This window comes from Hermetia illucens, chromosome 6 (assembly GCF_905115235.1).
Source record: "Hermetia illucens chromosome 6, iHerIll2.2.curated.20191125, whole genome shotgun sequence".
In the NCBI taxonomy this organism is placed as follows: domain Eukaryota; kingdom Metazoa; phylum Arthropoda; class Insecta; order Diptera; family Stratiomyidae; genus Hermetia; species Hermetia illucens.
The window spans coordinates 71733727-71751282 of NC_051854.1; the positions used below are offsets into that span (position 1 = coordinate 71733727).

General features: G+C 41.7%; 2 protein-coding genes across 2 annotated transcripts in view; one reads left to right on the forward strand and one right to left on the reverse strand.

The window, feature by feature from the left end:
* The window catches only part of LOC119659588 (arrestin domain-containing protein 1-like), a 50013-nt gene that overhangs the window by 21512 nt on the left and 10945 nt on the right, over window positions 1-17556 (reverse strand). The gene's annotated exons all lie outside the window — the stretch shown is intronic.
* LOC119659587 (arrestin domain-containing protein 2-like) lies at window positions 431-15385 on the forward strand. The gene is made up of 4 exons (XM_038067746.1): window positions 431-673; window positions 14000-14364; window positions 14422-14968; window positions 15034-15385. Exons 1-4 carry the CDS (start codon window positions 559-561, stop codon window positions 15228-15230), a joined length of 1224 nt encoding a protein of 407 aa, XP_037923674.1. The 5' UTR covers window positions 431-558; the 3' UTR covers window positions 15231-15385.

A 17556-nucleotide genomic window follows, 5' to 3' on the forward strand; every position in this document is an offset into this window, starting at 1 on the left:
TGAAGCCTCATCTTCAGGACATCTGTTAGCTGCGGTTATTGCGGTATCCATTGGTGTTGCGGAGGGTTGTGTTGTGAATAGCTTCAGTATTCACTCTCACCTGATTGTCAGTGGGAATTTATAGCTACTGACCAACACCCTGCAAAAAAATCATCATGCCTAATTTCATAAAAGACTATCAATTTTTTCAGAACTGTTGATAACCTTGGAAATAGCAAATATCTTAAAATTACTTCTATCACAAAAATATGCAACTGAAACCACGCGCGAGACATGAAATTCTGCAAAAGAGACCGAGCTTTATGTCTCTCATTCTCTATAATCTAACTTTTAGATCCAACGAGCTTCTGGAAGCTCCCTTAAAATTTCAGGAAGACTCGAAGAGTCGAGATTAAGAGTAAGGAACTTTAGGAATTTTAAGGGTCCTCAAAGTACATTTAGACGGCATTCAGATGCATCCGGGGTGTCGCGTAGTAGAAGTTTCGGTTCTCCAATTCTGTGTTTGGTTTTGCATTGATTGTTTCGTCGTGGCGTCAGATTTTTATCGGTCGATTTCCTATGGCAACCAAGTGCGTCATTCATTTTGATAATAATCGCCAAGGTGTATTCTATGGCGGACAGCTACTTTCGGGCACGGTTCAATTGATAACTCAGAAGGAGAAAACTGTTCGCGGTATGTACACATTATCTGAAGAGATGTTCCTAAATGTTTAGAATTTCATGAGGCAAAAATGTGGGCAGACTAAGTTGACAAATAAGAAGTTTGAAGTATGCACAATAAAAAAGCTTTTTTTCGGTACTGGAATAGGAAACATTGTCCATACGTCCATTGTCAGTCAGATGAGCTACGTTTGATATTAACTGCCATCAATTGATTTTTTGTTCTATTTGAATATAATTAGCTTCTTTCTCGTATTATCTCATCTTTCGATTATTATTTCAATCTAACCTTTGATATATACACTGCACAGCTTAGCTGGAAAGATACCGGATTTTATTCAAATGTTTGAATAGCACGAAAAGTAGGCGTTGCGGTTGTGAAAAGTGGGGATTGCGGTTGCATCTATTCTTTCGGAAATTTGATCCTGGGTGGTCAAAACTTTGAAAACTTCTCTACCAAGAGAATGAAATGCTTGTGCAATTTTTCTTTTCTGATATATTTGTTTTTTTTTTGCTGGGGCTTGCTATATAGTCTTGGATAGATATCATCATGTGTCTGGATAGCTGCGTGGTTAGAGCACAAGGCTGTTGTTCGGAAGGTCGCGCTACAAATTTCACTGGTGGCCGAGGAATTTGTACCGTGATTTGACGTCGGATATCAGTCGACTCAGCTGTGTATGAGTACCTGAGTCAAATCAGGGTAATAATCTCGGGCGAACGCCATGTTGACGACATTGCCTCCTACAGAGTACTGTAATCCTGTAGTGTAACGTTGCGGTCTTGAATGAAGTTCTCTAACACACTCTAAGGTCCTGATCCATTGGGATTGTTGCGCCAACGATTATTATTATTAGATATCATTGCCATGATTTTAAATTTTTAAAAAACAAAAAAATTCAACCAAAAATTGAAATCGTAAAGTCTTTATTCTCTCAACATTTGGAGACCTCAGCTTTAAAGTTGGATATTACAGTTCTTAAAAGATGCCCGTACTAAACCACTTCAAATGAGATGAAGGAACTAATGGTAAATGCAATCGAGAATGATAGCTCTTTTAGGGGAGTTGCAGTGCTTTTTGGTATCACAAAATTTCCGGTATGTGGGATCCCAAAAAAATGGAAGAAAGGGGGTACAGTATCCCTTTTTGATGTGATATGGATATTTAGTTTAATTTACTCGGTAAAGTCAACTTTGAGCTACTGTAACTTCGTTACTAACAGTATGATTTTGATCAAACTTGGGGATAATATGCTTCATATTATATATATATTATATATATTATATACTACTATCTTTTATAACTCTGGGATAGACTTAAGGGGGGTTTTACTCAATTTTCCCAAAAATATATAAAAATACTCTTATAAACTTAATTTGAACAGATATCTATACTACCACCACCACCAAATTTCGTGTCAATCGGTATAGCCGTTTCTGAGAAAAATGCCTGTGACAGACAGAGAGACAGAAGAGAAATTACGTCTTTATTAGAATTGGGAATCATATTATCACTTTCAAGCCGACCACCAAATACTTGGAGGTGGTGATAGACAGGAAGCTCAGCTATAAGAAACACGTACAGTATGTTTGCGATAAATCATCCACTGCTAGTATGGCGTAGTGTGAGGATGATGCCGAATGTGGGAGGGCCACGGCATATCTCTAGGTTGCTTATGGCCAGGGTGGTGATCTCAATCATGCTCTATGCGACCCCAGTTTGAAGGGCGACGTTGCAGATGTCAGTTAATACCAACAGACTGAGTGCAGTCTACCGGAACACAGCCCTGAGCGTATGCTCTGCTTCAGGACTGTCTCAGATGATGCAGCATTCGTCATCTCTGGAATGAGGCCGATTGACATCTTGGCAGATGAAATGACGAATATATACAATACGAAGCCAATTTCTCCCTTATCGCAGACGAAGAACGCTGAGAGGGGGAGATCCATAAATAGATGGCAAGAGCGGTGGGAACGCTCGGGAAAGGGTTGGTGGACTCACAGGCTCATTCCTGCCATCAAGGAGTGGTTGGAGAGACGACATAGTCAGATTAATTATAATCTCACCCAGTTTCTCACGGGGCATGGAGGATATCGCCAATACCTGCACAGGTTTAAATTGGAGACCCCACCCGATTGTCCAAATTGTGATGGAGTCCGAGAGGACCCAGACCATGTATTCTTCCACTGTCCGAGATTTGTGGAAGAATGGAGGAATCTAGAGGAGACTCTAGGAGAGGTGCTGACACCAGAAAATCTGGTGTCAAAAATGCTAGCACATCAAGAGAATTGGGATGCGGTCAACTCTATGATCGCATCTATCCAAAATAAACTGCGAAAAGTAGAGAAGAGTGGAAAAGCGCGGTCACGTAGGCCGCGGATAGAAGAAAGGTGACTAAGCTAGAGGGAGCTGACTCCGCCCCGTGATGTAAAAATATCTTATGGTGGTTCCGCGGGGCAGGTAGGGAGTCGGGGGGGGGGGGGTTTAGTGGGTAAAAATCCCACACGCCGGTGTGTCCAGACCAGTGGAGTCTTTTGAAGATTTTCACCTCCTGACAAAAAGAAACAAGTCGGGAAACCGGAAGCTGGGCGCTTCAGGTCTGAAAGGTTTTGTTTGCTTCTTGTGTCAGTATATTTGAGTGTAGAACTATCCCATTTAGCATATCAAATTTAGTACCACGGGTTGTAAATTTACAGGGTAAAGACAACTTTGAGCTACTGTAACTTTGTTACTAATAGTATGATTTTGATCAAACTTGGAGATAATATGCTTCATATTATATTTTATACTACTACCAACTTTTGTAACTCTGAGATAAACTTAAGGGGGGTTTCACTCAATTTTCCCAAAAATATAGTAATATACTATTATTAGCTTAATTTGAGCAGACATCGATATGGAGAGTATTTTGAGGCCTGGGCACCATATAGAGGCAGCTTCATGATTTTTTTCAGATTTTTCGGTTGGGTAGTTTCTAAGAATGGCTCCGTTAAAGAAATCATCACTTTGCACCCCTCCCACTCCCCGTCTATTCAACCAATCTCAAAACTAAGACGGGCTTCGAAAAGTACTAATCGAGACCTTTCATTTGATATCCCACATGTCTATATTTGGTGAAAAAAATGTTTACACGCCCCTTTCACATGTATGGAGACCCCCCCCCCCCTAAATCTCAACGTAGGAGGATATCACTCACTGCATGTTTGGGGGTACACAAGTCCCACCTTCTCACCAAATTTCGTGTCAATCGGTATAGATGTTTCTGAGAAAAGTGCCTGTGACAGACAGACAGAGGAACAGACAGACAGACATTGAACTGAAACAAAACCTTAAAAATAAAGTTTTTTTTATTTTTGCACTCTTGTGCTGAAATTTGCTTTTTGTTTTTACCAATATTTTGTTTGAAATTTGAATAATTGCTTTATTTTCTGATATTGTTTCAAACATTGGATATTCAAACTATTAAATATTTACTAATGGTCAAGTTGCTTCAAGTATGTAAAACAAAACTCTATTAAAATCGATTCAATGTCTGTCTAAAAGGGTTAAAATCAGGGAGCCAGGGGTCCTACTATATGGCAATGTGAGACTTTTATTCACTAAAACCGTCTTCTTCTCCTTCGCTTACACGGCGGGACTGCCATATCGATATTACCTTGCTTTTCTCCCAGGTTCCCCTCCTCAGGAGATTGTGGATCGCTGCCTAATTTTTCACTACCCTTCAAGTTATTTCAAAGGCTAGCATGCCCTCCACAATATTTTTGGGTGATCACTTCGGCCTTGTGTGCGGCGACCCTCGGGCAGTTAAAAGCTATATGCTACGCATTCTCCGGAATTATCTAGCATGTCGGGCAATATGGGGAGTCGTCACGCCCGAAGTAGTAAAATCATGCACAGTACCCTCCGTGTTCGCTTAGGAATTGAGTTAGGTCGTAGCAAACTTCCTGGTGCCTTCTTTTGTTCCATTTTGGCACATGTGGGATAATCCAGTGAATCCAGCTTCCTTTATGCGAATCATGCCAACATTTTTGCAACTCCAAAGAAACTACGTACTAATTTCCGACTATAAGTACAGGACTCGCCGATCGCATATGTCAGAACATAAAGGAGTTGATCCTTGTTCGCCAAGATGTCGATGGGGACCATGCCTGCTATGACACATGCTGCTTCGTCTGATGTTGTATAGTAAATGTACGACTAGTTTTCAATTTCAATGCAGATGGCCAAATGGAACTGCATAAAGCAAGATGGAGCTGACAATTCTCGAGATAACCCGAGGCTACCTACATTCGGTCACATTTTGGCCAACAATGTACCGAATCCGGAAGCCTTTTTCGCTAAACTCTCGAGATCCGACTTGAATTACAGTTTTTGGTCAATCATGACTCCTAGCTATTTAAGCGTTGGTTGTGAATTAATGGTGGGTTCGCCGACCCTGATCCTTATTGACTTGCTTGAATCATTCCTTAGTTTGGGAGGACCTCGAACTACTAAATATCTTGTGTCACCATTTTCGCTCCGAAATCGTCGGTTAAACCAATAACTATCACTCCTTTAGGCAACCACAACTTCAAAATTCCGCCATGCGTTATAATTCACAAAAGAAGACCGATGACTGATCCTTATTGAACCCCGCAGGTTATTCTATACGTCTTTGGTCCATCGTAACACAATATCCTCTTCCGGAAGAATCCTACGACTATGCGCACCAAGTATTTTGGGAGCGCCTAATTTGGATAAAGCCGCAGTTATGTTACTCCATTTGGCAATATTGCAATATATTCACATTCGTTTCCTGAGCACAGTGCGGTGTGGCATTGAAGAATCACATGCTTTTTGTATCCTTTCAACAACCTGCTCACCTTTCCTTCTGCATTTCCGGTCTCTTGCAATTATATTTCTTCGGACATTTGCTTATTATTGTTGGATATCCAATCCGCTACTGCAGCTTTCTTGATATGTTTTGCTCCTGTCCTACATTCCCTCTGGAAGATGATCACTGTGCGAATATTCCTTGCTTACCTGCCATTCAAGATCGGTAATGCGTCGCTAACAAACTTAAGGTCTATTACCGATCGCATATCCCGCCTCGGAAAATTGTTGTATTTGCCAGAATGATATTCAGACATGAAAATACTTCGAGTAATATGTGGTCTCTTGCATTTGTTTCGCGATTACCCTAATCTTCTGCTTAAGTGTTAAAATCGCAAGCTATTATTATTGCGTTGTGGACGCTCGCTTTAAAATTTAATCTTTCCACCATCAATATGAATTCAAGTGGCGCGAGATTTGACGCATGTGAATGGAGCTTACCTTATCTCTTTTGAATTTCCTGGGCTATTGCTCGTGTTCCAGATTGGCGCTTTGCCGGTTCTGTCTGATACAAAAACTCCCCACTGCTACCAGTGAGATTTGAACCGCATCCTTCCATACGACCACCTTGTGCTCTAACCACTCAGTTATCTGGACAAATCCGAGCACGTATTTACACATCAATAAGTACGCCACTACCTATCACATGGGGTCGCCCCTGATGGAAGATCTGTCTGTCTGTCTGTCACACGTGATTTCAAGGGAAACCGTTGAACCTATCGTGGCGAGATTTTCTGAAAACGTGTGGTCTATGAATTCCTATACATATAGCAAATGACATCATTTTGAGTTTAAGGGGGCTTCTCATACATGCGAAAAGGGGGTGTAGACATTTTTTTTTCTTAGAATATGGCCTTAAGAGGCAATTTCCCTTGGAATATTGTTGTATTCTACTAACGTGAAAACCTCGTTCGCACGGAGCTGATGTCGTCATAGCGCAAATATTTCAAGATTTAAGCCCATACTTCAAACTTGGAGTCGAAAATTCGGATGGTATCGGGTTCGGAGTTACTCGTATCTAATGCGACTCGAGGTCTCCGAGCTACTCAAACAAACTTATGATAGTCCACCCATAAGCTGTATTCATTTTCTGCTCTAAAATTGAATTTCCGAAGTTAACGGTGATTGATGCCAATATAAAAAGGAGTTTACCTCTGGGCCTAGAATAATAAAAGATTTTCCCGTCACATATTGACTTAGTAGCAGATTCAAATGGGTCGAAAAGTAATACCAAGTGCTGAAGAAATTCGACACCTGTTGCTGTTTAGAATAGGCGGAGCTGACGTATTGATTGATTTATAATGCTGTTTCTGATTGGCCAAAGCACCAAAAGCCGTTCGATCAAACAATAAAGGGCTCGCAAAACAGAAAGCGGGCTGTCCGCGCGAACTCTGGATTATGAAGTATTGCATCGTCCTAGTGAAACAGCAAGCGATTTACCGCGGTGGACCAGTCTTGTCCGCGGTGGACTGCGAACACGTTGTGAAAAATTACAGAGTTCGCGGCGGACAGGAAAAATGGATACAAAAAAAGTAGTTATTCTTCATCGGATATCATCTTGGAAACAAAATTTGCAGCGGGGTACATTCAATCACTTTTTGCATAAAAAAAGTTCGCGTATTTGCTTTTGACAATGGAGAGGAGTTTTTGAGGCTTATTACTGGAATACATCCATATAACGTAAAAGCAATAAATCATTTCGTAGCTCTTGATGGCAGCTTGTCATCTTTGGTGCAATAGTCTAGCTGCACACATTTCAGAGTAAACTAATTGGTATTGAACTACTATCATCATCAACGGGGCAACAACCGGCATTCGATCTAGGCCTGCTTTAGTAAGGAAATCTAGGTATCCCGGTTTTGCGCCGAGCGCCATTCAAAGCTGTCTGGCCTACACCATCGCTCCATCTGAGACAGAAACTACGTCTTCTTTTTCTACAATAACTATTGCCCTTATACTTTTCGACCTGAATTATCCTCACCCGTACGGATTAAGTGACACACGCACCGAAAACTATTGAATCTGATTTTATCCATTGGTATGGCTCATAAACTTCATCGTTGTAGAGGCTACGAAATCTTCCACCCGCCATGTAGGAGGCCAAAAATTCCTCCGAGGATTCTTCCTTAGAACATGGGTAATAGTTCGCAATTTTCCTTGCTAAGAACCCATGTCTCTGATGAGTACATGAGGACTGACAAGATGATTGTCTAGTACAGTAAGAGCCTATGGTGAGATGTTTCGAGTGGAATAAATAAAAACCGTGGTTGGTTCATTGAAATGTGCTTTAGGTCCTGTTAGTTTTTCCCGAGAAGCCTAAACTCCTCCTCTATTCTTCTGTGCCGTGTTTCAAGGGCAATGGGTTAATGGATTCGATGGCATGGTATTCTCAGCAATGGGGCTGTCTCTCTTTCTTAAAGTGTAACCTACCAATTGTCACATCTGCCTTCTAATCACAACATTTACGGGTACTTGATCCGTAGGTCGAGGCTACTCTATATTCGAGGTTGTCAGAGTACCCTTGTGACATGGTGGAGATAGGTATTAACGAAAGTTTGGAGCCTTTGAGTGACAGTGGTCACCTTTCATGTGCTGTACAGAGAGACCGTAGACGCGAAACAATCTCAACTTGGTGTTGGTGTTGAGGTATCTCCATTTCTAGATTTTAGACGAAACGGCTAAAGTGAATCTAGTGCTTTTAATACGTCAGGTAACATCAAGGTCGATGCCACCGTCGGATGGGAATAGTGCTACTAACATAGGCAAATTGATTGACTCCTCGGTGCCCTTTTTCAAAATCTTGGTGATCATCCCTTTTCTTACTGGATCTCCGATAGTTTTTAAAGGTTTTTAAATAATGGTGAATAGCAATTGCCTAGATCTGAATTCAATCTAGTGTCTGCCGGCTGTTTGCTAATGAATCAGTTTTCGTAGGCGTCCAGCTGGTTAATTTTCCTTCCTGTTTTAACACTTGTGATCGTCGGCGCTTAGATTATGGCCGCATAGCCACCATAGATTTTGTAGGTTTAGCTGGTAAATACGACTTGATCCTACCAGTTGTATATCGAACCTTTTTAATGACCGTTTTATATGCTTGGACAAATTTGAGAAGGTGACACTTGATCTTTTTAATACGGTAGAAATCGATTGTTGGGTGTACAGTGTCATGAGATTACTACGTTCTATCCTTCATGCGTGCCTCCTGACCATCGTATCTATGGTGGTGCTGGTGTACCCGTTCTTCCTTGCATTTTATGCTGGTAACTATGGAACGAGAGAGAGGCTTCATTCCAGGCAAATCAGCAACAGATCAGATTCTCTCTGCGGCAAACGATGGAAAAATTGCTGGAATATGGACAACAGTTGCACCATCTATTTAAAGCTGCCTATGATAGCATAGCCAGGGTAAAACTGTACACGGCCATGAGAGAATTCGGTATCCCGACGAAATTGAAACGATTGACTAGGCTCGCCCTGACCAATGTGTGAGGCCAGATAAAAGCAGCAGGATCACTCTCAAGACCATTCGACATCAACAACGGTCTACGACAAGGGGATGCCCTATCATGCGTTCTCTTCAACCTGGCCCTCAAGAAAGTTATCCGTGATGCTGAAGTCAATGCAAGAGGCGCGATCCTCTTTAAGTCCACTCAACTACTGGCCTATGCTGACGATATCGACAACATGGGAAGGACCATCCGAGACGTACACACTACCTTCATCCAGATCGAGCAGGCGGCGATTGGCGCGAGATCTTGGACTGGACATCAATGAAGGCAAGACAAAGTATATGGTGGCAACGTCAACACCGAAAACCAACGAACCAACAACATCAAACCGCACTGGTAAAACGGGAAGAATAAAGATAGGAGAATACAATTTTGAGACCGTTGATAATTTCTCCTATCTAGGGTCGAAAATCACAACCAATAACAGCTACGATGATGAAATCCGCGCACGGTCGTTGTCAGCCAACAGAGCCCATTTCAGCTTACAAAAACTGTTCCGCTCGAAACGTCTCACCATAGGGTCAAAGCTCTTACTGTATAAGACAATGATCTTGTCAGTCTTCATGTATTCCTCGGAGACTTGGGTACTTAGCAAGAAGAATTGCGAACTCTTAGCCGCGTTCGAGAGAAGAATCCTCCGAAGAATTTTTGGCCCCCTACATGAGGATGAACGATTCCGTAGCCTACATAACAACGAAATCTATGAGCGATACCATGACCGCCAGGTTGTGGCTCAATAGGTTACGGTGTGTGGGTCACTTAATCCGAATGGATGAGGATAATCCAGCCCGGAAAGTCTATAAAGGCAATATCTATGGTAGAAAAAGAAGACGAGGTAGACCCTGCCTAAGATGGAGCGATGGCGTAGGTCAGGACGCCAGACAGCTTTTAGGGATATCGAATTAGTGCACCTCGGCGTAAAACCGAGATGTCTGGAGTTCCTTATTAAGACAGGCCTTGATCGGATACCGGTTGTTGCGCATTGATGATGATGATGATGTACTATGGAACGAAGTGACCGGGATTGTCCGCTAGGTGCTGGTGGGTTTCCTCAACCATATATATGGCAATAATCCATCCTGCTCCATTTTCTCCTCCAGTGATGCCACAAAGATTTTTTGCCTGCTATCATTTTCCCCTGGATAATGTCAGGAATTTCTCAATGGGAGTGTTTGAAAATATCTGACTCGTGTTGTTAAGAAGCGTTGTCGATGGCCTCACCTTTTTTGAGATATATAGATCTCCGCTTTATAGAGCGCAGAATAATCGAAATAACTTCTGCTGTTGCCAATATTGCCGGCTTTCATAGGATTCTCGCAACCTTCAAGTAGGAAGGAAAACATCCAGTTGAACTGATAGAGTGACAATCCAGCTTAGCTTGTTTGAGCATTTAGCGCATTTTAGTGATTTGTGGACAACATCGAAAAGCAGTGAAGAGGCTTAGTTTGACGGACGGGCTTGTTTCCTTCAAACCAACTGCATGTTCGTGCTCGTGTTTGACTTCGAAACTAGACTGTATAAGCAGATTACTAAGGTAACACCAGAAAACGTTTTGGGAAGGAATTTAGTGACAGAGTTGAGGCGCTCCATTGCAGGAACCCTGATTAATGGAACCTGTAAGGCAATACAAGTCGCTATCAGCACTTTGACATCGATTATCATGCATCGATTAAATTCAAAATGATGGGGCTGCACGTTAAGATATTCCTCTGAGCAACATATGCACACATTATCATGTAACTTACTCTGTAATTATTTTTCTTTGTATATAACTCCTCTTTTCCCTTTTTCCTCCAATCTGCGCTTACCTTTTCTTTAGTCGATAGCCCCAATGGCAACCTTGAGGGTAATTTTGGACGCGGTCTCAATTACCTTACTAAAATCGTTGTGTTGAAAATCAATTATTACATTTTCTTCTCTATTAGCATGATTTCTAGCAAGAGCAACCTTCGACTGTCATGGAAAAGCCCATTATTATACATAATGCTAGCGATCATACCCATGCTGAAAATGTCCGTCCTGTTTCACTTCTCTTCTTTAATCCTCCGAAATCATTCAGTTACGAGTATATGCTTCCTTTGGCTACCTTTTAGCTCCTCCAGCATCCTAGTCTTCACCTGCTACGTGGCTAAATGTTTAAATCCACATTACCTACATGTATTTCTTTAAGGTGAATCACTCGTTACTTCCGTCAAAACTCGCCTCACTTAACCGTTCCCTGCCATTCATTCCTACCTTTCTTCCTGCAGCGTTTCTTTCGATGGTAGTGTGGCGAAGCGACACTAGGCACCCACTTCACAGTTGTATAGTATATCCCGTTCATTTTATTCTCCCTCTCTCCAAGTGTTCATTCTGGGTCCTTAATTATTTTTGTTCTTGATTGACGACTTTCTTTCTCTCTCCGCTTGCCACTTAATTACTTAAATACATTTTCCTCTGTATTGTCCCCAATAGAATGCGCCCCTACAATCTAACCTGTTAGACTTTTTAGCCCAGTCGAGCCCTGTTAATAAGTTGTCGCTAAACGTCAACGAATATCACCTGATGTGCCATTTGCCTAAGTTTTCGTCCACTATTTTTCTATACTCCCTTTGCCAGTCATTCTTTATGATATTAGGCATTCACAGCGTCAGTTTTGTAATGGTAAAAATCAACCTTACAGTTAAGGGCCAGCGATTATGCCAGCGTTTAGGCAGACCCTGCCCAAGATGGAGCGACGGCGTAGGTCAGGACGCCAGACAGTTTTTAGCAACATCGAATTGGTGGACCTCGGCGCAAAACCGGGATGTATGGAGTTCCTTATTAAGGAAGCCTATACCGGACACCGGTTGTTGCGCCGTTGGTGATGATGATGATGATGATTACGCTTGCTGGCGAGCAGTTATAAGCTAATATGACAAAAAGTGACCACGTTCCAAGGGAGGGGGTTAGACTCGACTATTGCTCTAATATACGTCGGTGTGTCTTTGATGAACGGGGTATGCTCTTGAGGGTGGTTGAACACCGTACTCGCAACAGTCATCACTAATCACTTTTCCCGAAATTCGAGACGAAGCTTCAGCTACATAAGGCTTTCTCGCAGCATGACAGCCAAGGTGTTTCTCTGGAACCCGGGGCTTTGATGAAAAGGCAATTCTAATGGCTTTAGAAGGAGGAGGAGGAGGCAATGACCACAATTTAACTGAAGTACTCGGCCCTGGCTTCTGGTTCAAAATAATAACAACCCTTGTTACGATGGAAAACGAAGATTAGCCTGAAGCGCTAGTCCAACGAGATGAGTTATCGATACCCTCAGTTACTGAGGAGGAACTACAGTTAGTTTCGGGCATATCTGAAACCAATAAGGCTACTGGTTAGTTGGAATATCATATAGAGCTTCCGAGCTATCTGCTAAGGCCTGGTCTCGCCAGCAGTTTTAATTTCTGCATAGTGGGAGGAGCGTTGGCTGCCTAATGCTTTACTAAAGTAACCCCATAATTCATCTCACGCTCATTATGTCGTCCTATCTGCCTTTTCGATATCAGGATTTTCTACGGTGGATGAGTTAGCAAAAAACATGAATCTGATCGTGATTTGATTGTATTTGGTAACTGCCTCATGATGGTGGCGCTACGTAACAAAACGTAATCCAGCAATCTGGTGCTTCATTGGAAGTATTTTTTGGTATGGTATCGAGATAGATGAACAGCCGGAGGAGTACATTATTAGAGTAGGAGGCTTACAAAATTTCGTATTGAGACCTATTCAAGGAGCGTATTGTGCAATGGAATGCTTGACTTGTACGGCTAAGTTTTGGTTTTGCAGATGACCTGGCGGTGATTATAGTCATAACGCGTACTGAATACTATACGTTTCTCAAACAATTCATATCATCAAATTATTGTTACGAATGGATCAACCCTAGTGGCAGAAACATTGAGGTGATCCTTATCACTAACCGTATGAAAGACAACAGTATTAATATTGGAGTCCGTGACTATGAGGTCGTCTCAAAACCTTGGTTAAGTGCTTAGGAGTGATAATGACTGCCTGCGTTTCAGGGGGTGCCTGAGCTGCACTCAGGTCTGGTACCAGCTGGCTCATTTTTAGCCATGATGATGCATATTATCTGGTGATCGAGATGGAGGGCTGTTTGTGGCAGAAGTGCTTGGTTTCATCTGTTATGCGTGGCTTTTGTCTAGGGCAGAAGTGCTCAGAGGTGACGAGTAGGTGGACAGGGTAGCAATTCTGTCGGCTGAGTCAACACCAAATGACTAAAGGAGAAGCTGCAAGTTGTGACACCGGGGACGTTGTATTAAATTGACCTACTGATTGTGAATGCAGGAGACGAATGCATTGAGGCCTAGGACGCGAGTCTGCAAAGGACTGATATGAAGTAGCTCTCGGAGGTTATCTGGTACCATGGAAAGCGGGATGGCCCTCTGAGAGTATATGTCTTAGGGGTATCCCTGGGGGATGTGTTCTAGGCACGATCATTTGAAGTTGGCCTCATTGTGGGAGTTTCATGGTGGTTATGCTTGTGCCCATATCCTCCTTGTGGGCTGAATCGCTGTGGGCGACGTGTCCCTTAGTTGCAGTAGATAGTGCTTCGGAAGTTTCGCATTCACTGATATAAATGCTAAGCCTGCACTTAGTATAAACCAGTACTGCTGTGCCAGTCACGGCAGGACTCCGGTTGTGGTCTCGAAATTAATCCGGAGAACAAATAACAAATCTATTGGACGTGCCTTCGGACTTTCAAAAAGTAACACGTTTTTGTCAATGTTTAACTATCTCTTGTACCGGATATATTTGATATCCTAGTAAGATAATTTTTAGGTAATAAGATAAATTTTGTCCATATGCTGACTTTTGCATTACTCGGATTGGTACAGTCCGTGCATCAATTTTTTATATCAGTTTCTAATATGGCCGTTATCGATCATAGAGTCTGCACAATTTTTTCTATGTATATTTACAGCCATTCATATCACTATTGAAGGATATGCATCTGTGCATTGGACAGAATCACGTTCACGACGGGAAAATGATCGAACTGTTCATTATACAGTCGATTATCGGGCACATGATCAGTATTTATCATCTAGAACTTATGTCCTAGGCCGAGAAGGAGGAGATTCAATAGACCTACACCCCGGAACATATTCATACAATTTTCAAGTGGCCTTACCTCATCAATTGCCAAGTTCGCTTGAAGGAGAGTACGGACATATTCGTTACCAAGTAGTGGTGACGATCGATCGACCTTGGCGCTTTGATAATGTGTTCAAAAAGCCTTTCACTGTTTTGTACTCGTTGGATTTAAATCGAGATTTCACGTATAAGGTACACAAGGTAAACTGTTTGAATCTTTATCTGAATAACCCTAACTTTCACTTCCAGACACCAATATTTTTAGAAGATGAAAAAACATTTTGCTGCATGTGCTGTCAATCAGGCTTGTTAGTAGCAAAACTAAGTGTGCCTTTTTCAGGATATGCTCCCGGCCAAAAGGTTCCCTTTGTCTTTAAGGTCGAGAATGAATCAACTGTGGATTGTGAAAATATTCGGGTGAAACTCGTCCAAGAGATAGTTTTTACCAGTGACACTCCAGAACGGGACACTAGGAAACAAACCAGGAAAGTTGCCGAAAAAAATCTTGGTCCAGTATTAAAACTTAGCAATAAGGAATTTAAAAATGTCCTTGAGCTACCATCAATTCCACCCAGCTCAATAAATTCCTGTCGAATCATTTCTACTTCGTATTCATTTTATGGCGTTGTGCACACTCCAGGGTGCCATACAAATTTGGAAATGATAGCACCCTTTACAGTTGGTAGCGTTCCATTGTATGAAAGTGCAACCAATCCTGCAAATATTATAACGCAACAGCCAACAGCACCACAGCTGCCGGATCAAGGCGACAGTCCTCCGGGGTATAATACTATAGGTAAGAGTTTTGCTTTTGGTCAAGCCTCCTGGCACTGATGTATATCAATGTGTTTGTTTTTGCAGTTCCACCGTCTTATGAAGAAGCGACAGCTAAGGCTGATAAACAGTATGTCCCAGATGATGTTGATCCACACGCCCAAGTTGAACCGTATGTTCCTAAATATCCAGTTTATTATAATTTCGCGACAGCGCCTCCAGAAGAAGGAAACTCCAGTGACAATAGGGGTTTGGATACAGTGTCTTACGGATGGAAAAGTTAACGAGGGCCGACGGAGAATGAAACGAATTTATGCCTAAAATACTTAATCCTACCTCTTTATTATTTGCTATTTGTACTCGTATTGTCTATTGGTATATTTACATGCTTTTACATGACCAAATTACAAATATATTACATATAATGTTTGAAATAAAACGAAATCTAATAGGGTTTGATTTTCTATTGGCGAAAATCAGCCTATTTCAGCTTACAAAAACTATTCCGCTCGAAACGTCTCACCATAGGGTCAAAGCTCTTACTGTACAAGATAGTGATCTTGCCAGTTGTCATGTATTTCTCGGAGACTTGGGTTCTTAGCAAGAAGAATTGCGAACTCTTGGCCACTTTCGAGAGAACAATCCTCCGAAGAATTTTCGGCCCTCTACAGGAGGATGGACGATTCCGTAGCCTACATAACGACGAAATCTATGAGCGATATCATGACCGTCCGGTTCTGGATAAAATCCGAATGGATGAGGATGATCCAGCCCTGAAAATCTATAAGGGCAATATCTATGGCAGGAAAAGAAGACCAGGTAGACCCTGCCTGAGATGGAGCGATGGCGTAGGTCAGGACGCCAGACAGCTTTTAGGGATTTCGAATTGGTGGATCTCGGCGCAAAACCGGGATGTCTAGAGTTCCTTATTAAGGAAGACCTAGACCGGATACCGGTTGTTGCGCCGTTGATGATGATGATGAAAATCAGCCTGCCTTGTGTTGGAAGCTCGAAGAAGATGTCAAAGGTGATGGCGACTGTTTATACATAGAGTAACACTATATGAAGATCCGCCTTTTAAAATACCATACCTTTCATTATTAACATCTACAAACTTGTTGATTTACTCTTCTTTAGCCTTTGTTCTGTTCAGCAATAAGATTGCCTCGCCTAGATAATGGTGTTCAACCCTCTGGTTTTAGAACCCACGGAGACAAAACTCATCAAAATTTAATGAAAACTATTAGAATGCTGACGAAATACATTTTACTTTGGCTACTCAACCCTAATATTAGTAAATAGTTACAGCTGGCCCGCCCGATTCAAATCACTGATGGGCTTCATTGAATTCTGTTACAAAGGTAGGCATACATCTGACTGAACTGGAAATAGGATCCATATGTTTTGATTGCAAATAAATATTATGTATATATAACCGGAAGGACTGAGTCCCTAAAGACAATCTTCTAATGGTCGTGGACATCATCACTCTATAAGAGTTTTTCTATCGTCTAAAAAGGATCCTGATGGGAGACCATATTTGAGAATTTTCGTCCTTTGAGGAGTTACTATTGGCCTGAATAAAGAGGAAACGTGAATTTTTAATAAAGATTGTACGTATACTTGCGAGAGATACATTTCTTAAATCTTAATAGGAAGGTTAAGAACACGAAGCAGCCGCAAAGGAAGGTAGCAATTCAAGTGTCACTGATAATAGAGGGATTGGATGCCGTATATTAGTCGACCGAGCTGTAAGTGACCTGAGTGAAATCATGATGCCAAGCCAATTTCAATATATTGTCTCCTAGTGTACCTTTACGGTCTAAAAAATGAAATGCTCTAATATATTTTAAGTGTTTGGTTCCGTCCTTTTCTGCACCATCTTTATCACTAAAAAAAAAATTTCGGTTCAGAATTCAAATGACATAAGATCAGGAGAATACAAAAAAGCGCAAAATATCAAATCCTAGTTCACTTAATTCATATTAGGCGAAAAGGTCATATGTGACTCACACGTTCTTGATCATAGTATGAACGATATGATTGTCAGAATCGTTCAGATTCTTCGATCAAGCATTCATTAGACTGTTCACACGAAGGTGGCGGTTAATTTCAACTCAATTCTCATCTGACTAGAGATTGTAGCACATACACGCAGCTTGTGGGAGATGAATTACTCCAATTTCATCAAGTCGCCGCGAGGCCGCACCCTCGTTTACAAAACGATCTTTGCTGCAGTCGACTGTATTGTTTTATTATTTTCCAATTGTTCCAATCTCGGTAGAAGTCAGATTTTACCTAATACTTGCACTATGTCAAGCATTTAGGCTCCGATAATCCTACCTATTTAAAAAACCTTGGGCGCTTTGCTGCAAGCAGTCTCTGTAAATATCCCTAGTTTCCTTAGGTGATAGTTTAGCGGGTAGTGGCTAATAAGAATTCCAACTATGATTCGAAAATTCTTCTTGGTGAGATTTAAACAGTCCTTGTACGTGGGTTCGTATACCCGAATAAACACCCTGAACTGCTCCATTTATGAAATACCCGCCCAGTATAGTTCGCTTAGCCTTTCCTCTTCATTTAATGTCGTAGTCATGAACCCGTTTCCGA